The sequence below is a fragment of the Rhipicephalus sanguineus genome, chromosome 7 (genome assembly GCF_013339695.2).
Source record: "Rhipicephalus sanguineus isolate Rsan-2018 chromosome 7, BIME_Rsan_1.4, whole genome shotgun sequence".
Lineage (NCBI taxonomy): Eukaryota > Metazoa > Arthropoda > Arachnida > Ixodida > Ixodidae > Rhipicephalus > Rhipicephalus sanguineus.
The window spans coordinates 58,031,223-58,055,422 of record NC_051182.1 but is presented as its reverse complement, the minus strand read 5'-3'; the positions used below and the strand labels follow the sequence as shown (position 1 = coordinate 58,055,422).

At 48.4% G+C, this 24,200-nt stretch overlaps 1 protein-coding gene across 1 annotated transcript in view; it reads right to left on the bottom strand.

The window, feature by feature from the left end:
- LOC119398707 (fatty acid synthase-like) overlaps positions 1–15,455 on the bottom strand; it is a 116,377-nt gene extending 100,922 nt beyond the window's left edge. Inside the window, exons 1-3 of the mRNA XM_049417398.1 lie at positions 15,311–15,455; positions 8,718–9,044; positions 4,654–4,854 (exon numbers count right to left, since the gene is read on the bottom strand). Of these exons, the coding sequence (XP_049273355.1) occupies positions 4,654–4,854; positions 8,718–9,044; positions 15,311–15,446 (664 nt within the window). The 5' untranslated portion in view covers positions 15,447–15,455. The remainder of the gene's footprint in view (positions 1–4,653; positions 4,855–8,717; positions 9,045–15,310) is intronic.
- Positions 15,456–24,200: the final 8,745 nt, after the last annotated feature.

The following is a 24,200-nucleotide window of genomic DNA, read 5'->3' as shown; positions in this document are numbered from 1 at the left end:
CTTAGGCAGTCACTGACAGCAAGCGGACTCTATACTTAATTCTGAGGTCATTACTGAGTAAAGTTAAAGTTGTAAGACCGCGCAGCGTGCGATGAAACAGAAATTGGCAATCGTAACGTTGAAAGCACAGGGAACAGACACACTATAAGAAAAAAAATGAGCCTTTCGACTCTTTTTTTTTAGAGTTCCGGCTTTCCACGTATATGACTCTCTGTAAGAGGCACGTCGACTCTCTTTAGAGACCATTGTACTCTCTTTGGAGAGTCGTTTTAAGAAACCCAAAGTTCTGCTAGCTAATGACGTAATTTAAGCAGTGTGTGTGTTCCAAGACCTATTGTTAGATGAAGTAAGTCGAAGGTGTTGTTTATGAGTAGTTACTGATTGAACAGGGACATTAGCTGTGTAATAAGAAGTTGAAGGGACTTAGACGACGAGTGAAGGAAATTAATTTGCATTTAGTAGGTTTTAAGGACTTAAGCACGTCATCGCACCGTTGCTGGATGTGGTCGAGGTCTTTTTGTAGTAAATGTGGTCAGATGAGCTGTAGTAAATGGTAGTAAGTGTTTGTGGGCTACTTTATCAAAGGCTTTCGCGAAGTCAAGGAATCTGGAATCGGCTTGTACGTTAACGTCAAGGTTAGCAGGAAGGTCGTGAACAAAGATGGCGAGCTGGATTTCGCAAGAGAGACCCCCCACGAAACCCATTTGAGAGTGGTGTAGTAGCTCATATGAGTCGAGGAAACCCATAATGTAAGAGTAAATGATGTGTTTCATCAGTTTGGTCAAGGAGATTGGTCGCTATAGTTTAGTGGTGAGCCTTTGTTACCGGATTTGAAAACGGGAACGACCTTTCCCTCTTCCCACTCATCTGGAATGATACCTGTTAGAAGAGATTGCAAAAACGACAAAACAATATAAGCCGAAGCAATATGCCCTATGCAGTTGCAGCGATGGCGTAGCGGGTAGAACATCAGCTTCGCATGCAAGAGGTCCGTGGTTCGAATCCCGGTGCCGGACAATTCCCAACCGGATTAAAAAAAAATCCGCGTGATGATGGAATTGTGTAAAAGGCTTGGGGTGCAGCCTCACTGGCGACCACAGCCAGCAATGCACTCCCTCACCAGAGCAGGATTGGCCACCCTGGTGTAGTACTTGGCCACTACCTCCCACATGAATACACCAATTAACCCTCGGCCCTCAGTCCCCAGCGGCTGCGAAGCAACTGACCAAGGCGGCGGTCAGACCTGCGACGCAGCAGAGGGTGCTAAGAATCTCTGGGTCCGGACAGGCCGCCATTGGAATCTGAACTTGGCTAGATATAACGCTAGAACTTTATCCAGTGAGGCGAGTCTAGCTGTACTATTCGAGGAATTAGAGGGTGTTAAATGGGATGTAATAGGGCTCAGTGAGGTTAGGAGACCACAGGAGGCTTATACAGTGCTGAAGAACGGACACGTCTTATGCTATCGTGGCTTAGCTGACAGAAGAGAACTAGGAGTGGGGTTCCTTATTCATAAAAATATAGCTGGCAATATAGAAGAATGTTATAGCATTAATGAGAGGGTTTTATGTATCGTGATTAAGTTTAATAAGAGGTACAGGATGAAGGTGATACAGGCCTACGCGCCTACATCGAGCCATGATGATCAACTGGTTGAACGCTTCTACGAAGACGTAGAATCAGCAAGGAGTAGGGTAAAGACACAGTATACTGTACTGATGGGCGACTTTAATGCAAAAGTAGGCAAGAAGCAGGCTGGAGATCATGCAGTTGGGGAATATGGCATCGGCTCTAGAAATGCCAGAGGGGAGTTACTAGTAGAGTTCGCAGAACGCAATAATTTACGGATCTTGAATACCTTCTACAGAAAACGGACTACTCGTAAGTGGACGTGGAGGAGTCCTAATGGCGAAACTAAAAATGAAATAGACTTCATAATGTGCGACCACCCGGGCATTATACAGGATGCGGAAGTAGTTCACAAGATCCGATGCAGTGACCATAGAATGGTAAGATCTAGAATTCAACTAGACGTGAGGAAGGAACGGCAGAAACTGATACGCAAGAAGCCGATTAATGAACTAGCTCTGCGAGGGAAAGTACAGGAATTCAGAGTTTCACTTCAGAATAGGTACGCGGCTTTAATCGAGGAAACCGACCTTAGCGTTGACGCAATGAATGATAATCTGACTAGTATCATTAAGGAGTGTGCAGTGGAAGTCGGGGGTACAGTCGTTAGACAGGACACTGGTAAGCTATCCCAAGAGACGAAAAACCTCATTAAGAAACGTCAAGCTATGAAAGCCTCAAATGCAACAGACAAAATAGAGCTGGCGGAGCTTTCGAAGTTGATCAATAGGCGTAAAGTAGCCGACATGAGAAAGTATAAAATGGAGAGAATTGAGCATGCTCTAAAGAACGGAAGAAGCCTCAAAGCTACGAAGACAAAACTGTGCATAGGCAAAAATCAGATGTATGCATTAAGGGACAAGGATGGCAAGGTCACAACCAATATGGATAGAATAGTTGAGGTAGCGGAAGAGTTCTACAGAGATCTGTACAGCAGCCGAGACAGTCAGGATGATAATGTAAGAAGCAGTAATATCCCAGAGGAATCTGACATCCCACCAGTATTAACAGGAGAAGTAGAGAAAGCCCTAAAGGGAATGCAAAGAGGCAAAGCCGCTGGTGAGGATCAGGTAACATCAGAGCTGTTGAAAGACGGTGGAGAGATTATGTTATAGAAACTGGCCACCCTGTATACGAAGTGTCTCTCGACAGGGAGGATACCAGAATCTTGGAAGAATGCCAACATCATCTTGATCCATAAGAAAGGGGACGTCAAGGACCTGAAAAATTACAGGCCCATCAGCTTACTGTCCGTTGTCTACAAGCTATTCACAAAAGTAATTGCTAACAGAATTAATAGGACATTAGAGTTTAATCAACCAAGGGACCAGGAAGGATTTCGTACAGGCTTCTCAACAATAGACCATATTCATACTATCAATCAGGTGATAGAGAAATGCGCGGAATACAACCAACCCCTATACATAGCCTTCATAGATTACGAGAAGGCATTTGGTTCGGTGGAGACATCAGCAGTCATGCAAGCACTGCGGAATCAGGGCATCGACGAAGCCTATATAAACATAATGGAAGACATCTACAGCGCATCCACAGCCACTATAGTCCTTCATAAAGAAAGCGACAGAATCCCAATAAAGAAGGGCGTACGACAGGGAGACACGATCTCTCCAATGCTATTCACCGCGTGTTTACAGGAGGTTTTCAGGGCCCTAGATTCGGAAGAATTAGGGATAAGAGTTAATGGAGAGTATCTCAGTAACCTGCGATTCGTTGATGACATTGCATTGATGAGTAACGCGGGAGACGAATTACAGCTCATGATTACTGAACTGGATACGGAAAGTAGAAGAGTAGGTCTGAAAATTAATATGCATAAAACTAAAGTAATGTGGAACAATCTTGGCAGAGAGCAGCGCTTTGCGATAGGTGGCGAGACGCTGGAAGTTGTAAAGGAGTACGTCTACTTAGGACAGGTAGTAACCGCGGAGCCGAACCATGAGAGTGAAATAACTAGAAGAATAAGGATGGGATGGGGCTCATTCGGCAAGCACTATCAAATCATGAATGGTAGTCTACCACTATCTCTCAAGAGGAAGGTATATGACAGCTGCATCTTACCGGTACTTACCTACGGAGCAGAAACCTGGAGACTTACAAAGAGGGTTCAACTTAAATTGAGGACGACGCAGCGAGCGATGGAAAGGAAAATGATAGGTGTAACCTTAAGAGACAGGAAGAGAGCAGAGTGGGTCAGGGAACAAACGGGGGTCAAGGATATCATAGTTGAAATTAAGAAGAAGAAATGGATATGGGCCGGCCACGTAGCACGTCGGCAGGATAACCGGTGGTCATTAAGGGTAACTGACTGGATTCCAAGAGATGGCAAACGCGTGAGGGGGAGACAAAAAATTAGGTGGGTAGATGAGATTAAGAAGTTTGCAGGTATAACGTGGCAGCAGAAAGCACAGGACCGGGTTGATTGGCGGAACATGGGAGAGGCCTTTGCCCTGTAGTGGGCGTAGACAGGCTGATGATGATGATGATGATGACCCACAAGAGAGTTAGCGTGTCTCCTCAAAGAGTGTCACATACGTGGCAAGTCAGAACTCTCAAAAAAGAATCAAAACACTCTTTTGTTTCTTACAGTGCAGGAGATGTGAATGCGTTGACATTAAGAGAAAAATGTGGCCCTGGGCAGGCTAGGAAATGCGTAGTACAGAGAAGAAGAGGTCAGTTAGAGCAACATATTGGTTACCAAGGGATGTGAAGCGTAGTCCATGCAGGGAGCGAGTGAGATAGAGTGACTAAGTAAGGAGGCTGGCTGCGATAGAATGATATCGGCTGGCACAAATTATCGTGAACTGGAGATCATTGGGATATTTTCTTCACACTGCAGGGGACTGAAATAGGCTGATAATGATGATAAATACAACTTTGTGCAGAAATCCTTGCCGCGCACCGAGAAGTGCTGCAATGGTTTCTACAGTAAGTCAAGGAACGGCCACGCGTTGGACAGAATTGAAGAGGAGCATCGAGTCAAGAAACGCTTGACGGACAGCTCACCACTTGAGTCAAAAGCCTTGCACTTTCCGTCGTCCGAGAGCACACCCAGGTTTCTGAAGTTCAGCGCAATGTGCGGATCCAAGTTGAGATTCGCCCCTCCCACGATAACCGCCTCGCAGCGTCCCGAACGGATTGCGAGTACGGCCTCGTTCAGAGCCACCATCGCCGAGGAACACGCAGTGTCGATCGTCATGCTCGGACCTGCCGGTGAATGATGGCTATCATTGAATGCGTGTTATTACAACTCCCTTCAATCTACTTTGTTTCAATGTGCTACATATATTTTTTTTCTATGTGCTAGACAGGTGTGCTTTGTTTCTTCTGCTAGGCATATGAGATAGATATATGAGCACACTCATGAAGAAAACATTAGAGGGACGCTTAAACTTCTTTGAGAGTACATCACATGGGTGTGATCGGGCAGCATTCGCATGGCTTTCTCGGTCGCTGGACACGCTTCGCTTATCGAGGGCACCTCAGGCACGCAGTGAGCGAAGGAAACTATGTTCGCGTGCCATTGCTTATTGTAAAAATGCAAAAAAGGTAGAAGCAGGAAGAAGAAGGTGGAAGCTTGCGATGTAAAATTCGTAAACAGGGGATGTGTGCTGGAGCCGACGTTCCGACAACTGGACTGTTCTTCTTCAAGGCGGCAACTGAAGTTGCAGCCTGGAAGAAGACAAGTCCGTTTGTTGAAACGTCGGCTCCAGAACATGTCACCTGTTTACGCATTGTTTATGGCCTTTGTAAAGTCTCCCGTGGCGCCTACAGGAAGTACAACTGCGAAGTACCCACTATGTCATAAATCACCAATTTGGAAAGTAGCGAAGTGCCCACTACGCGTCTACAGAGCTATACGCCCAATGCCGCGCACTGCGGGGCATTGTAATTCTTGTACAGTGTATCCCAGTGTAATACAGCGCGCTGAGAGCTATTGGGAGACACTGTACAGCATTTCCAGTTCCGCCCAGTGCGTTGAAAGATACTGGGACTACTGTACAGCGTGGCACAGTGTCTTACAGTGCATGTCTGCGCATTCGGAACATTGGCGGCACATTGGAGAAAACGGCGCGCTGAGTGGAAATTAAATTTCATATTGGATTGCGAGATATCGAGCGTATTATTTACGGAGAATTTTGCAAATAATATTCGATTCGGGATGAAACACTTACCTAGTAAATTAGTTATGACAGGAAGAAAAAAACGACTAACTCAGGCCTTCAATGTGCGTTGTAGAGTAACGTGTCCGACTCAGAATGTAAGTTGACGTGGGGTGGGTGGTTGAAATGCCGCAGGCTCGCTGCGGCCTCTTTGTTTTCTTCTGTCGCAGTGCTCGTTTAGTCATATTTAAGAGCTGCGGATGATCAAAATTTTCAAGAGCAATTTAAACGCACGATTTCGGCCGGTAGCGTGTGTCCCAGTGTGCATCGCACCACCGTCCAGTGTGTCCCGTATAGTGTGCCAAGGCCCCAGTACTCTGCGCGATACTGGTTCAATAATCACGTATGAGACTGGGACAGTGCCACTGGGTTTTGACAATAGGGCACACATTTTGGATGGTTGCAACTGAAAATGATGACTTGTGCCGAAGTCTTTTTTATGCAGCTTCAAACCATTCGTTCGTTGTTTAGCATTCATGATGTGATGCCTGGTGCGAGCCTACCCTCCTGCTACGCAATTTTACTTCTCCTAAAGTGACTCCTCGGTCGGAAACACTGTTGTAAGCGTTTCAGGAGTTTGCTGAAGCAGTTTCAAGTGTTGGTGTGGCTCTGTGGCGGAAAGCTTGACTACGAGGCATAGTGCCAGGGTTCGACACCGACTCGAACCTCTATTTTTACTCTTTGCGTCCACTGGGATTCATTGCTCACGGCCTACGCCGGCTTAGTCGCTTGTTATGCGATGCGGGATCCCTGACTCCATGGCGTTAAGTTAGTGCAGTTAGAATGACGTACTTTGTTGTATATTAGTACATGTCATAATTAAGGATGCGAAAATCACCAAATACTAAATCATCGAAGCATACTATGCAGATTACAACAATGTCAGTTATGCAGATTACAACAATGTCAGATAGCTAGGCAACAATGATGTAATCTACTGTGACGCTTTTAGGACAGTTCTTAGTATATCACTGAACACCATTACATATTAGAACGTAAAACGAACAAATTGCTTCATATCTTTTTATTCATTAATGTGAAGTGTTTTATGTGCCAAAACAAAGGCATTCTTAAGTTGTAAGCTGTACAGGTCGACTATGTGTTACATTAACAATCCTTAACGGGCCAAAATATTTTTGCAAAAAAACAAATGCCGGAAATGCTGGTTTTTGACACGGGTTTTAAATCGGCACAATAATGAAAGAAAGCTAGCGCATTCAAAATATTACTACTCAAAAGCAGCGCAGAAAATTAGTGGACAGCGACAACCGTCGTCGTGCCACACCCTAAGAAAAAAAAGTGTCATTTTAGTAAAGAATTGCCACGTATATGACTATTTTTAAAGAGAGACCTGAGCTTACTTTGGAGGTCATAATACTCCCTTAAGAGAGTCTTGGGACCGAAAAGAGAGTTAACGTGCCTCTCTAAAGAGATTCATATACGTGGCAGTTCAGGACCCACCGAAAAGAGCCAGTCATACTCTTCTTTTACTAAGAATGATGTGGGATGAACCGACGGGAAAACAACAGGGCAAAAACAATGTTAGGCTGTTAACTTGACTCGCAGTTGCACTAAATCAGGAGTACCTAAGCTTCGGCCCGAACAAACCATGAGGGGCAGCCTCTTCGTCTCATTCAAGTCACCTGTGTGCCGATATCTGTTCTTGCTGACGGAAATGCACTCGTGGTTCCGTCAGCTGCGACGGGCATTGCTGCATTTCATTCAATCGAAATGAGGCCGCCGTGGTGGGGGTGTCGAAACCGGCGACAATGGTGCTTCGCAGTTACACTTTGCCTTGGAGGCGTCACTTACTCGCGCTGGTGGAGGGGAAGTTTCATTTACCGAGCGCATATATTATAGGAGCCTCAAGTGGCGGCTACATTTTGTTCTAGACGAGTGCTATGTTGCTTCAATGGATCTGGCAAAAAAAAAAATCCGAATTTTAGGGACGTCATTATCATATTAGATCTGCGTACGTAATCACACTGAATACATTTAGACTGAATACATTCTTTCTCGTGTGAGGAGACACCAAATTCGAGAACACTCTAGAGTTCGGTAGCAACGCGACAAATTGCTGGAAGATGCCGTCTTATGACACTTTTTCTGATGACAGAGTGACTTTCAAGGCAAACAAATTACGTTAGGGTAAGCAGGCACTTCGCTTTCCCAATTATTATGTGGTCACGGAAACCATTGCGCATACATTGACATTCACATACACATAAACTTGAAAAAAAAGTAACAGGTTGGCCGCAAAGGCGAATCAATGAATGCGATAGTAACAAACTGAAATCTTATACGAAGTAAAGCTAGCAGCTAAGTACTTTTGGATCCGGTACAGTGCAACTACCAAGCGCTGGCGTAAGGGTGTACGGCCGCTCCAGCAAACGCGTGGTTTTCGTGCTATCTGTCACCACAGCGCGAAGTAAGCGGTGGGAAAACAGCATGTACAACGTCCAGCATTATTAACTATGTAACTATAGGGTCAACCGTACGCAGTATCAGCGCCTTGCGAGGGAGATAATCTGCGACACCGGTATAAATAGGCGCAGCCGCAGAAACCAGCGCTAGTGCTTCTGCGCGCGTGCGCGCACAACTGCCGGTCTCCCAGATTTGTAATGCCATATGTCGATGCCATCATCATTTTTTTTAAGTCACCACACTTTTAATGCCATCAATTAGGCTTCGAAACGCGTAGAAGGAATTTTAATGTCAGTCCGCATTAGGTGCTAATTCCTGACCCCATCTGTCTTTGCCGTGGGAAAATGTTGCCGCATAACGTTAACATCTTTGTACCACAACAGTGTTGACTTTTTTGACCCGGCTGAAAAATGTTATTGCAGAAAAATAAGTTGTGTTTGTGCAAAAGATTAGCATTCGGTACCATCTCTATAGAGCACGTACCTTGCACGTCGAGCGAGTAAGAAATTCTGTTAGAGAACATGGCTCTGGAGAAACCGAGCAGGAAGTAGCCATCCATCTTCTTCTCGTCCTTTCGGTACGCGTCGGCTGACTCCGCACTTGAATTTCCAATGAAGACACCAATCTTGCGTTTGCGCAGGGTATCGGGGTCGTAGCCGGCATCCACAATGGCCTCGTACGACGTCTCCAACAACATTCGCAACTGTGGATCCATAACGCGCGCCTGCCTTGCGTGTGTCTTGAAGAACTGCGCGTCAAAGCGGGACAGATCTCGGATCTTCCCGTGGCGTCGTGGCAAGCCCATATACCCTGCAGGACAAAGACAAAATAAGTCTTACATTACCAGAAGAAACAATGTGTTTTGTTCGTGGTACTTCTTGTAGAGGCCTCCGTTCCCATCCGAATCACCTTCGGTCGTCCCTTTAAAGCTATACGCAAGACCCAAACAGTCCAGACTGACAAGCTCGTATTGATCACGTAAAAGCTGCACTGTGACCTATGAACGGCACGAGGAAATAAAACCCATGGCAATTAGCACACAAAGCACATACGAAGAACTGGCAGCCGCCACGCTAATCAGACAAAGGGAGCGACTTACCACCATACAACGGGAAAGAAAAGTGCTACAAAGGCTGGGGAATCCCTCTCACCATTCAATATTGTCGTGACGTTACTGTACCGACGAAAATACGGGATCACAATACAATGGAACCAGTTCCAAAGAACATGCACCCGATTCACAACCAAAAGCGCTGTCAACCACGAGCACTGCAGACTCCTTCAGCAAACTATAGCGATCCTGACACCTGCTTTAGAGACGCTGGTCTTTATCCCACATCATCACAAGGCTCCAGAAAACAGGCATATGTGCGGTAGTAACTAACCAAAACGAAGTCGTAGCCTGCGCGCCTATACGCTCCAGAATAATCGCCACCGCAGAGGTAGCAGCCATAGCCTTGGCTACCAGAAAAGCAGAAAGGAGGGGACGTCCAGCGTATATTTTGACAGACTCACAAGCTTACATCTTAAAGGCGCACTTCTCGGATGCGTCACTAGTACTTTGGGACCCGCGAGGACGTAAGTAAATCACGTCGCCTCGCGCCCAGGGCATGCGGACCTGAGCGTGAACGAGAAACTGCGTAGCTTGCGGACTTGCTGGCCGAGCCGCCGGACCCTGCTCGGGGCACCCCACATGCCACAATTAAGAACAAAACATATATTCGAAGACCAACGTCTTACGAGACGGAAGTACGCCTCTCTGCATCTCTACCACGGTGTAATATATACAGACATACACCATTATTCACTGTGTAAGATACGAGAGATATTGAAAATGTAAAGGCCGTTTGCTAATATTTAAATATTTACACATTAGAATGGAGTTAATTGTGCAGCGCCACCTCTTAATTCTTCGCGAAAGTACTGAAATTACTGTTCTGACTCAATAGTCGTCTGCTTGTCGGGGAATGAAACGACAATGTCTGCGAAAATTGCTGCTCACGCCTCTTGTGAAGTGCGAGCTGCAATTCAATTTTTGCTTGCAAAAGGATCATCAGCTTCTCAAATTTATGCGGAATTGTGCCTTGTTTATGGACATGAAGTGATGAGTCAAGGAAAGGTAATAAAATCCTGTCGAGACTTCACATATGGCTGCACAAATGTGCACGACTAAGAGCAGATTGGAAGGGCCAAAAACCAGACTAACTGTTCAACAAGCGGACCGGGCATTGCGATTAGATCGACGACTGACAGTCGTCCCGCGGATGAATTTCCTCTTGTCAGCCATACTACAATTTGCAGAATTGTAACTGAAAAGCCGAGATATCGAAGTGTGTGCAAGGTACGTACTAAAAATGCTTGCCGACCAACTCAAACAGCAAAGAATTACCAGGCGGCGAATGTCTATGCAGAGGGGCTAAAGAAACTGGTGCAGCGGTACAAAAAATGCTTAGAATTTAACGCTGATTATGTAGAAATGTGAAATATTGTGCAGAACTAAACCAGGTAATAAAATCGTTTACTAACGAATATTTATTTTTTGGGGACCAAAAGGCCCTTACTTTTTGAATAACCCTCGTATACACTCTTACACTGTGCTCCCAGCTTAAGCAGTCAAGAAGCCAGAGATTGGCGCCGCCTCCAAACGAACGTCTACCCACACATATCAAAACGTGCGGACGGCACTTCATCTTTCCGCGAATCGCTTAGTCACGTGTCTGAGGAGTCGCCACGCAAAGTGGATTCTACAGGGTCCGAGGTGCCAACGCATGATATTTATGGTCGTAAAATTCCAAACGCCCACTATGCGCAAAGCTCCTTGTTGCGGTTCCGAACAGCCGGTGCACAATGCGCGTCGTGAGGATGTCGGAGGGGCCGTTCCGGGAAATCTTTAGCCGGGGGTACTAGCAGTCTGGGAATCGTGTTCCTTATTGTGCAGGTCAAGGCAACGTTGGGGGCCGACGCGCAACTCCTGGCCATAATTCTGAGCAGCGTCGCGGGATGTGCATCGTTGCAGTATTAGAGAAGTCCCGCGTTAAATGTGCCGGGTCCTGCAGACCAAGCTACCGATGCTCGAGATGTTTAACTGCTGGTTCGTGGAGTCAGCGCGCCGTGTAGCTGACAGTGAGAGACAAGGAGAAATTGAAGCGTCAGCTGCGTTTCTGCTATCTTCGTGACGAGCGCGTCGCGTGTTCCAATCTGGTGATTCGGCGGTATTTTTGACCATGGAAGATGGATGCGGCGGCATCGATCAGCTTCCGTGGATGGATAGATGCGGATGAATGGATAAATGGAACTGTTGCTCAAGTTGCGAGGACATTAGGAAATAAATAAGAGAGCGAAATTTTAGTGCATATTTTAGTGAGATTATTCGCCACGTTACCTCACGAAAGATTTCAAATATCGCTTCCCCGCCGGAGAAACGTGTTCTGATTATATTTTGAAAGCTTGTGGTCTTAAGATATTTCGAGTAGCCAAATCGCTTTTCGAAAAGAACCGAATACTAATCCATATGACTCGATTACTATAAAAATTGAATATTCACACACGCGTAGCTTAAGGGCAGTTGCTTAAATCGTGCATTGCGTAAGCATGCTTTATCTGTGTCTTAAATATTCGAAGTTTGGATTATTCGCTCAACCCTACTAGACGCTCGTTATCTTGTTATGCGCTTCTCGGTTCCTGGAGTTTCATGTTTCCACATGTATGCGACCTATCGCTGCTTAAAATTTCATTTGCTATTTAGTACTTGTTTTTGTGTGTCATTCATCCCTAGTCCCAAGGGAGTAGCCTGAATTTTCTTCGGAGGAGGTGGTGGGGAGTGTCCATGTATGGGGTCGCGTATATCGCGCATGCAAAATAAACATTTCGTTTTGTGTTTCGGGGGAAGAAGACCCCCACTGCCCTTCCGGCCACGCACATCTTTGATCCCCACTCCTCTATTTCCCGCTACTAACTCGGTATCTGCGTAAGATTAGTTTTTGAGCAATATTCGGGCGGTGCTAGATCCCGCAGTGAGTACAAAATGGCCACACGGCCACCGCTTTGTCATTGTTACGTGCGGCTGAATTTATTTGTGTCGAATAAACGTTATACACGTGAGTGTAATTTCGCAGAGCTGTTGCAGGACGTCTACGCCGCGGAGCCAACTCATCGCCGATATGTCGTTCAATTTACCACCCCGTCGCAATCCGCTGGGACAGGAAACCGCCCACCGCACGTGTCTTTGTTAAGTCTGCGAGCTGGAGCTCATAATCAGAGACTCCGGTGCAACCCTCCGCTTCCGTTGATCCATTGTCTTTCCGCGAGTGGAGCCCAAGTAAAACGCTCTCCTCTTTTGCGAGTTTTTTACCTCTCGTCAGCATGCGACATAAAAAAAATCGCGCCACATCAGGAAGCGCCCTTTATATCAAACCAACATTGGACCCTCTGTAAGGAAGGATAGCGCTTAATTGGGCTCTTTAGCGAAATTCGTGGCTACGTCACGACGTTCGCGTTGACCATTCGATTAATCTTGCTGACCAAATGTTGATAAAATTTCAGTCAGTGATAAACTTTTTGTGACGTACCACCACAAGGTTTGGTATGTGTTGCAGCACTACAGTACGCGCTTAGAGTAATGATAGCTTAAAACAAGCTTTTTAAATGCGAACCATTTCTTAGCTAACCAAAGACACTTTGACCGTATCTATCTATCTATCTATCTATCTATCTATCTATCTATCTATCTATCTATCTATCTATCTATCTATCTATCTATCTATCTATCTATCTATCTATCTATCTATCTATCTATCTATCTATCTATCTATCCGCCTACGTCGTCGCGCTCTAGTGGTCGTCTCCTTAGCTTAGTACATACCAAAATAGGCATAGGAAGACGTGGACGTATGATAAATACAATTCGGATGAGATGAATAAAGTGACTTCCTCGTAGCGTAAGTCATGAAATCCTTTCAACAGTCACGTGCGGCACATACCCGCTCACCGCGGGCTATGGTGTACGGGTATGCGCGACATGTGATTCTCAGACATTGGAATTCTTAACCCGGCAGTGTGAATGGGCCCGTGTCGCAGAAAATGCGTTACAGGTGTCGGCGATGTTGTCGATGGGTAAAATATCGCAATGGAAAATTACCGCTCGATCCTGTGTGGAACCCAGGCATTAGAGCACTGCACGGGCCGGATTTTACGGCCCGGGCCCGGCCCGGGCCCCACTTTATGAAGCCATAGCCCAGCCCGGGCCCGTGGTTCCACGCGCGGGCCCGGCCCGGGCCCGGGCGTACATGACCGAACCCAGCCCGAGCCCGGCCCGGGCCCGGGCGTACTTGACCGTACCCAGCCCGAGCCCAGCCCGGGCCCGGGCGTTCATTACTAAACTAATCCAGGGCGTGCTTGTTCATGACCAGGCCCGACCCAGGCCCGCTGGAGGATATTAGTTGTTGATGATGATTATTAATGATGCCGTGCGCTTTGTAGCGGATGATCGGACGGAAAATCCGGTGTGTACATGCATCGAAATGTTGCTTTGCCCGCGGTGGTACCTCAGCGGTTAAGCTGTTTCGTTGTTACGAAACAAGACGCGGGTGCGATTCCCGCGGCCACGGTGGCCGCACTTTGATGGGGGCCAAATGCAAGAACACCCGTGCATATACTTATCTTTAGGTGAACGTTAGAGAACTCGAGGTGGTCGAAATTGATACGGTGCCACTACGGCGTGCCTCGTAATCATATCATGGTTTTGGCACGTAATACTAAGGAATATAATATATATATATATATATATATATATATATATATATATATATATATATATATATATATATATATATATATATATATACGTGATCTGGCGTGTTTATAAGGAAACTCACCACGATGTACTTGTTACTTTGACAAAGTGCGGTGCAGCAGACGAAACGTTAGTGAAAATATACAGCGCCAATCTATATCTATACTGGTGAAAAAAATAGCACTTCAACTGTTTTTCTTTTTGTATTGTTAAGCTTTACTAAGAGCCACCTCTTTCCACGTGTCACTTCAGCTTGGCACACTATCTTAGACCATGCAATGCATAACGTTCGCGTGTGCTCGAAGGCCCGACTTACGCCTTTTAATGAGCGGGTCCGAGTCCGGCCCAGGCCCGCGGATTCAAGCCCGGGCCCGGCCCAGGCCCGCGGCTTCAAGCCCGGGCCCGGCCCAGGCCCGCGGCTTCAAGCCCGGGCCCGGCCCGGGCCCGCACTTTCAAGCCCGAGCCCAGCCCGGGCCCGCAGGAAAACGCTTCGGTCGGCCCGGCCCGGCCGCGGTCCGGGCCGGGCCCGGGCTTTCGGGCGAGCCCGGGCCTGTGCAGTGCTCTACCAGGCATTATACATGACAATCAAACATGCTTCCTCACAGCCACGTCAGAGCTTCAAGTTGTTTCTAGGAACGCGCGTATACAAGCGTCATGTCGGGACAACGCCAAGAGGTGGGGGTGTCATCTATCACCTTTTACACCAACGTTACATATTTGTGCCTCCTCGAACTACGTGGCGCGAATACACCTATGACCGCATATATAGGTATGATATGCACATCATAGCCCCGACATCATCACTTCATGGCGATGCAACTGACGTCCCTGCACTAACATCAGTGCCGACGTTACGTCTGATCATGAGCTACAATTTAGACGCCAGTGTGCTCGGCGTGCTTGGTAAGCACAAGATATACGCACAACTGTTCAATATACACGAAGACGTGGAGCAACACTTTGCTGGAAGAAAAAAAATCCGACATAGGGCAATACTGCCTTACTGTTTCGCACAAAATTGATTCCCGCAATGCGTGGGATCTGAGATATTTTCCAGATGTGTCATTTTTCAAAGTTTGCTTCACTTGATGACTCATTTTATCCCACTCAAATGTTGTTCTTAAACCTGCAATTAGGTCTACTCGATATTTTTATGTGTGTGATACTTACCGTGATCTTCGAACGAAAACTGCGGCTTTTTGTAGGAAGGACAAAACAGTGTGAAGCTATAACGGCAATGAGACGCCTAGTGCGGTAAACGTGTGATTCACGCTGCAAGACTCACCAGGAGGCCAACGCAAGTCGTCCTCAGTGATCATGTCGACACCCGAGTACAGCTTCTCCTTGAACTCTACCAGGTGATTGGCTTGTGGAAAGTAAGCCGAGAAGCCAGAGATGACGATGTCTTCTTCGTGAGCCATTGTTACCCGTCAAGTAAGCTGCAACAAATTGGAGACGTGGCTCTTGAAAAACTCAGACGATGTATTTCCCTTCGGTCTTGTACGCATTTCATTACAGAGTGTTGACAAAACCGAAAATGATATTGTCACGTGGTCGTGACGTCGACGAAGACAGCAGTCGGCGTTTGCAGGATGAAACTGTTTATTTGGCTGAACTTGTGGCCGGAAAATGAGAACTAGAGCTACAGCAATACACGCTGTACAATGATAGCGGCGAACAGGGCGTCGTCCGTCGATCAACTGACAAGCGGTCAATCGCGTCGGCTTTTATACAGGCGGTATCGAACTTTCCAGCAATATCGCTGGTGGCGGCGTTATCTCTAGACAAAGCTAGAACATTCGCGTGCGGGGCGCAATCTTAACAGAACGATCTACTATAGACGTGAAGCTTCTCGAACAATGCTTCGCGGACAGCGTCGAGCGTTGATAACCGTCCCTGCCGGTCAAACCCGAATACATCAAAACAAGACAAGAAGTGGGCGTGGCATTGCCCCCCTCTGAAAAAAAGCATCGTCCCGATGCTTGTGAAAGAACATAGAAGAGAGAAAAAAACAAGTGCATACAAAAATAAATTACAATAACAAAGGAAGAAAAATAGAGTCCCCAGGTTCGCTAACGCGTAAAAAACGGCTTAAGGCGCACGACATGGACGACTTCAGGTCGTGCGCGGCGTCGCTGGGAGTTCGTAATGCAGTCCGGGATCACCTCTTAGTCAAGAGCGCCGAGGCGTCGAAGAACCTTGTATGGCCCGAAGTATCGCCGAAGGAGTTTTTCGCTAAGCCCACGTCGGCGTATCGGCGTCCAGACCCAAACACAGTCGCCGGGCTGGTATTCGGCGAAGCGTCGTCGAAGATTGTAGCGACGGCTGTCGGTGTGCTGCTGGGTCTTGATGCGCAGGCGGGCGAGCTGTCGAGCTTCTTCGGCACGTTGTAAGTAAGCGGCGGCATCGAGGTTTTCTTCGTCGGTGACGTTGGGTAGCATGGCGTCGAGCGTCGTCGCCGGGCTCCTTCCGTAGACCAACTTGTACGGCGTCATCTGCGTCGTTTCTTGGACGGCCGTGTTGTATGCGAAGGTCACATACGGAAGGATGGCATCCCACGTCTTGTGTTCGACGTCGACATACATGGCCAACATGTCGGCGATGGTCTTGTTTAGCCGCTCGGTCAGGCCATTTGTCTGTGGGTGGTACGCTGTGGTCCGGCGGTGGCTTGTTTGGCTGTATCTCAGTATTGCCTGAGTTAGGTCAGCAGTAAACGCCGTACCTTTGTCGGTGATGAGAACTTCTGGGGCGCCATGACGCAGGACGATGTTCTCAACGAAGAACTTCGCTACCTCGACGGCACTGCCTCTAGGCAGGGCCCTCGTCTCGGCGTAGCGGGTGAGGTAGTCAGTAGCTACGACGATCCATTTGTTTCCGGTATTGGACGTCGGGAACGGCCCCAGTAAGTCCATCCCGATTTGCTGGAACGGCCGTCGAGGTGGCTCGATAGGCTGCAGAAGTCCGGCTGGCCTAGTGGGCGGTGTCTTGCGTCGCTGACAGTCCCGGAAGGTCTTCACGTAACGAGTGACGTCGGCGGAAAGGCGCGGCCAGTAGTACTTCTCCTGTATTCTTGCTAGCGTGCGAGAAACACCCAGGTGTCCAGCCGTCGGGTCGTCGTGCAGAGCCTGGAGGACCTCTGGCCGCAATGTCGAGGGTACCACGAGAAGGCAATCGGCTCGAAGCGGTGAGAAGTTCTTCTTTAGGAGAACACCGTTGCGCAAGAAAAATGACGCCAGTCCCCGCGTGAATACCTTCGGAACAACGGTGGTCCTGCCCTCGAGGTATTCCACAAGGCCCCTGAGTTCTGGATCCGTTCGCTGTCGTTCAGCGAAGTCGTCGGCACTTATGATTCCCAAGAAGGAGTCGTCCTCCTTGTCGTCCTGCGGCGGTGGGTCGACGGGGGCGCGAGACAGGCAGTCAGCGTCGGAGTGTTTCCTTCCGGACTTGTAAACGACGGTAATGTCGAATTCTTGAAGTCGTAGGCTCCACCGTGCGAGGCGACCTGAAGGGTCCTTCAAGTTAGCTAGCCAACACAATGCGTGGTGGTCGCTCACAACTTTGAAGGGCCTGCCGTAGAGGTAGGGGCGAAACTTGGATGCAGCCCAGATGATCGCTAGGCACTCCTTTTCTGTTGTGGAATAGTTCGTTTCTGCCTTTGATAGCGACCGGCTAGCATAACTGATGACCCTTTCCTGCCCGTCAGTCTTCTGCACAAGGACGGCGCCGAGTCCTACGCTGCTTGCGTCGGTGTGGATTTCCGTATCGGCGTATTCGTCGAAAAGTATCGGAGGCATCTGAAGGCGTCGTTTCAGTTCTTCAAATGCTTCGATTTGCGCCGTTTCCCACTTGAATGGCACGTCGGTCTTCGTGAGGTGAGTTAGCGGTTCGGCGATTCGTGAAAATTCCTTGACAAAACGCCTGTAGTAGGCGCACAAGCCGAGAAAACGGCGCACGGCTTTCGTGTGGTGGGGGCCGGGAAGGCAGCGATGGCAGCTGTTTTCCGCGGGTCTGGGCGAACACCACCCTTGCTGATCACGTGACCCAAAAACAGCAGCTCCTCGTATGCAAAGCGGCACTTTTCAGGCTTCAAGGTGAGGCCAGAAGTCTTGATTGCTTGTAGTACAGTGTCAAGGCGCTGGAGGTGTTCGTCGAAGCTTGAGGCAAACACAATGACGTCGTCCAAGTACACAAGGCAAGTCTGCCATTTCAATCCAGCCAGCACGGTGTCCATAACGCGCTGGAACGTCGCAGGTGCCGAGCAAAGACCAAAGGGCATAACCTTGAACTCGAAGAGGCCGTCTGGTGTTATAAAGGCAGTCTTCTCTCGGTCTCTCTCGTCGACTTCAATTTGCCAATAGCCGGTCTTGAGGTCCATCGACGAAAAGTACCTCGCGTTGTAGAGTCGATCCAGGGTGTCGTCTATCCGTGGGAGAGGGTAGACGTCCTTCTTCGTGATTTTGTTCAGGCGGCGATAATCGACGCAGAAGCGTAGGGTTCCGTCTTTCTTCTTCACTAACACCACGGGTGACGCCCATGGACTCTTCGACGGCTGGATGATGTCGTCGCGTAGCATTTCGTCGACTTGTTTCTTTATGGATTCGCGTTCTCGCGTTGAAACTCTGTACGGGCTCTGCCGGAGTTGCCTGGCATTTTCCTCTGTTATGATGTGGTGTTTTGCGACTGGGGTCTGGCGGATTCTTGACGATGACGAAAAGCAGTCCCTGTATTTCAAGAGCAGGGTTTTGAGCTGTTCTTGTTTATGCTTCGGAAGGCTAGGATTAACGTCGAAAACTGGTTGAGAAGCTTGGTTCGTCGGTGTTGGCTCGGAAGAATCGGCGATGGCGAAAGCCATCGACGTAGCCGTGATTTCTTCGATGTAGGCGACTGTCGTGCCTTTGTTTACGTGCTTATACTCGTTGCTAAAATTTGTGAGCATCACTGTTGCTTTGCCTCCCCGCAACTCTGCTATTCCTCTTGCGACGCAAATCTCGCGGTTAATCAACTGGTGCTGGTCGCCTTCAATGACGCCTTCCAGGTCTGCTACTTTCCGAGAGCCGACGGAAATGATGACGCTGGAGCGAGGGGGAATGGTGACTTGGTCTTCCAGCACATTCAAGGCATGCTTCCCTGGCGGCGTGTACCGCGGTAATGCTTTTTCTGTAGATAGTGTTATCGACTTCGATCTGAGGTCGATGACTGCACCATGAAGGCCTAAGAAGTCCATACCAAGGATGACATCTCGGGAGCAATGCTGAAGGACTACGAAGCTTGCGGGATAAATCCGGTTGTTGATGGAGACCCTCGCTGTGCAGATTCCTGCCGGCGTTACTAGGTGACCTCCCGCTGTGCGGATTTCGGGGCCTTCCCAGGCGGCCTTGACTTTCTTCAGCTTCGTCGCGAACGGTCCACTGATGACAGAATAGTCGGCTCCAGTATCGACGAGAGCGGTGACGTTGTCGCCGTCGATGAGAACGTCGAGGTCACTCGTTCGTCGCCTACCGTTTCGATTTGGTCGCGGCGTCGGATCACGGCTACGTCGGTTTGTCCCGCTGCTTCGTCGTGGTGTCGTCAGGTCTTCTTCGGGCCGTGAAGTTTCGACGTCAGGGCTTCGTTCGGCTTGCGGCGTGTTCTTTAGATGTCGTTGCGGCGTTGTCGTCGGCGGCGGAGGATCTTCGGTATTTCGTCGTACAGCAACCGCACCTCCATCGGTTGCTGCCCTTAGTTTTCCGGATACGGGCTGGGTGACCGGCCTCGCGTTGGGCCAGTGTATGGTCGTCGTTGGGGGGAGACGCAGCGGCCTGGCGACGGCGAACGGGAAGGTTGTCGGGGCGTCCATTGCGTTCCCGCGAGGTAGTCGGCGATGTCGTGTGGTGTTTCCCCTCGCTGTGGACGCGGCGCGTCGATGGCGAACCCACGCGGTCCCATCTGTCGGTACTGGCAGCGGCGGTAAGTGTGGCCAGCTTCCCCGCAATGGTAGCAGAGTGGGCGGTGGTCGGGGGTGCGCCAAACGTCGGTCTTTCTCGGCGTGTATAGCTGGCCGGCTGGCGGGCGGTATGACGTCGGTGGCGGCGGCGGTGGCGCCTGGCGGCGGAACTGCTGGGGTGGCGCGGCGTATTGACGTGGGCGAGGAGGAGGGGCGTTGCGTCGGGCTGCAGCGGCATAGCTCACTGCTTGCGGCTGTGGCTGCGCTGACTCGGGGGTGCCCAGAGACTGCTGTATTTCCTCTCGGACGATATCAGCGATCGAGGCAACTTCAGGCTGTGGTAAGGGTAAAAGCTTGCGCAGTTCTTCCGCACGATCGCTCGGATCGTTTCACGCAGGTCGTCGGAGCCGACGGCATGAACAGCTGGGCTGTCTTGAATCGATCGGCGATTGTACTGGCGGTTGCGCATTTCCAGGGTCTTCTCAATCGTCGTCGCCTCTGAGATGAATTCTTGGACTGTCGAGGGTGGGTTCCGCATCAGCCCAGCGAAGAGCTCTTGCTTTACCCCTCGCATGAGCAACCTGACTTTCTTGTCCTCGGGCATGGCTGGGTCAGCGTGGCGGAACAGTCTGGTCATTTCCTCTCCAAAGATGGCAACACATTCATTTGGAAGTTGGACCCGCGTCTCTAGCAAGGCTGCGGCCCTTTCTTTTCTGACGACGCTTGCAAACGTCTGCAGAAGAGCGCTGCGAAAGGCGTCCCAAGTTCGAAGAGTGGACTCCCGATTCTCGAACCAGGTCCTTGCTGCGTCTTCGAGGTAAAAGTAAACGTGACGCAGCTTGTCCTCGGAGTCCCAGTTGTTGAATGTTGAGACCCTTTCGAAAGTCTCGAGCCAGGTGTCCGGGTCTTCGAATGACGACCCGCGGAAGGTTGGCGGCTCCTTGGGCTGCCGGAGTAGGATCGGCGCAGGCTGCACGGGGTCGGTCATCGTCGCTGCGGTGGGTGTTGGGACCTTGGGCTGCCTGGTTTTTTCGGGAAGGAGCCCGTGCTCTGGCTGCAGTCCCTTCTGCCTGCGGCTTGTTCGACGATCCGGGTATTCTTTGCTGTCATCCTCCTCGCGGCTTGGACTTGGGTCAGCGCTTCGCGGGGGCGTCCGGATCATGGAAGAAGCAGCAACTCCACCAGATGTTACGTGGTCGTGACGTCGACGAAGACAGCAGTCGGCGTTTGCAGGATGAAACTGTTTATTTGGCCGAATTTGTGGCCGGAAAATGAGAACTAGAGCTACAGCAATACACGCTGTACAATGATAGCGGCGAACAGGGCGTCGTCCGTTGATCAACTGACAAGCGGTCAATCGCGTCGGCTTTTATACAGGCGGTATCGAACTTTCCAGCAATATCGCTGGTGGCGGCGTTATCTCTAGACAAAGCTAGAACATTCGCGTGCGGGGCGCAATCTTAACAGAACGATCTACTATAGACGTGAAGCTTCTCGAACAACGCTTCGCGGACAGCGTCGAGCGTTGATAACCGTCCCTGCCGGTCACACCCGAATACATCAAAACAAGACAAGAAGTGGGCGTGGCAATATCTTTGAATAAATCGTTTTAGACAGAATTCAACGACCCGAAGTGGATGCCTGAAATGCTGAAGCTTTCAACTGCTTGCCTATACGCATTAAGGCCCTGAGATGCTTGCCTATACATACCGGCGGCCTGCCAATGAATCAGAAGTTGACTTTTATTTATAAGTTGATTTCTTCCGCGACAATGGCGAACGCCAGGGTGAAACTAATATTGAAGGCTACTTTTCTCAGAGCTTGTGTTTGCTATATTTGAGTCGCTGGTGCAACTCAATGGCTGTATTTACGGCATGCGCCACGAAATTTTTGCCAAGGCTTTAATACTGAAGGGCGCTGCGGAAGCGAAATGAAGGGAAAGCATATTATTCGTCCTGGCCTATAGTAAGCCCGGCAATAGTTTTTATTTCTCCTTAACTAACTCATTATGTTTGATCAGCCAACTTGTAAATTATTAGCTGGGGACCCAAATACATGTTGCCTGTATGATACGTATCCTGTAGTTCTTATTTCCGCATTGCAAGGAAAGCCCACGAAATATGAAAAAAAAAAGACACGGGAAGGAACACTTACGCACTGGTATCGTGCGCAAGTGCTCCGTCACGTGTCGTCTTTTCTGATATTATTAGGGGACAAAACTCAGAACCAGGCCACCTGCAGCGTTTCATGGGCGCTTGCGTTTGTGTCGTCATCCAACAAAAGCCGGAGCGCCAGGGTCTGGAAACCATCGGAACACTTCGTCATTTCCGCGTGGTCACAGTCGCGCTGCAGGCAACCGTCTTCACCAATAGCACGCTTGAGAGGAACGCGATAGCAGCGCGCAAGTGCTCCGCCGCGTGGCTGTTCTTATATTTCGTCGGCTTTCTTTGCAACGCGGAAGAAATCACAACGTTAGAAGTATCTTGGCAGACTTTAGCGCAAAAAACAGGGAGAAAGAAAGGACCACATGAAAGGACCCCACGTCCCTGTTGTTTTTTTTTCGCTAAAGTCTACTAAAAGGCTGAACCAACTCGCCCAACAAACCACTCTTGTGAGAAGTATCCTGCAGCAAAGAGGGCACTCGGTCGTTTCTCAAGGTGTCCTGCAACTCTGCGGTGATATTTTGGGTCTCCGGTAAATAATGAAAAAGTTGGACAATTATACAAAATTATGAGTTAGTTAAGGGGAAAATAAAAAAAAAATTGTCTGCGTAACTATAGGCTAGTGCGAATCGTACGTCTTAGGTTCAAATTCGCTTGCCACGTGCCTTTCATTTTAAATGCGACGAATTTCTTTGCCACCCAAAAAAACTTTGACCGTTTCTATCAATGTATCTAGCCGCGTACGCCTGTGTGCTCTCGTGGTCGTCACGTTAACTTGGCAAAGACCGAAATTAGCCCGGCAGATTATGAGTATATGACGAACCCAATGAACAGAGCTAGTTGCTGCTTAGATTACTTTAATGTGCGCATATAGGCAGGACCTTCATTTCCGTAATATTAACGGCCTATAAACCAGAAAGAAACGTTCATTGATCACATGTATTCCCAGGTTTGGTTACGAAAGATGACCTTGCGTTAAAAGTATCGAATCGCGTTTTCTGCGTGACACCTTATACGACGGGCACTTTCATGCATTATGAAGGAGTTGTGCGGGCGCAAGTATCAGTTAACATACAATCCCACCAGAATGATTACTCTCTCTCTCTCTCTCTCTTTATCTCTCTCTCTCTCTCTCTCTATATATATATATATATATATATATATATATATAAGGCATGAAGAAAGAAACTACGACTTTCGTTGGTTTGGCACTGTATATTTTCACTAACGTGTCGTCTGATGAACCAGCCTTTGTCAAAGTCTCGTCCACCAGACGAAACGTTAGTGAAAATATACAGTGCCAAACCAACGAAAGTCGTAGTTTCTTTCTTCATTCCTTATCCTATCGGTGTCCGCGTGATTCTTTTCCCACTACGATATATATATATATATATATATATATATATATATATATATATATATATATATATATATATATATATATATATATATATATATATATATATATATATATATATATATATGTGGTTTTGCGCATTGCATAGCCACCTCAGTTTCAAAATCAACGAAAATAAGATCACTAATGGTCGGGCGCCAATGTTTCAACAACCTAGGTGGAATGTCTCATTTTAAAACCAAGCCACAAAAAACTGCACAATAAATGTCATATTTAAACATCCAATAAAACTTCGTCTGAGAACCTAATACCGTATGTGATAAGGCTAAAATTATATTATTATGTGATTTCAATTTGTTACCTGCATGTAGTGCAGTGTGCCTTTCTCATTCAGGATAGCGCAGCCTTGAATGAAGGCTACCGTCTCATCAACCAAGATGATCTTTCTCCCAGATCCTACAAGAATGCGTGCTGCACTTTCACTGTCGGTTAAACCAGTGCGCCGCTGTAGACAACGAACCTCGCGTTAAATAGCAGTGTGCCGTCTCAGCATAGCTTACTTTGTCATGACTTATCGCAGGTCAACGGTCTCGTGTCAGGTGGTTCGCACGTGCCATGAAATTTGTTGTCGTTGGACAGGAATGCCCTAGCAATGCATAGCTTGTCTTTACCGTGAAAACATAGAAGCGATCACGAGCTACGTGTTCAAGGGGTAACAACCAACAAAAAAAAA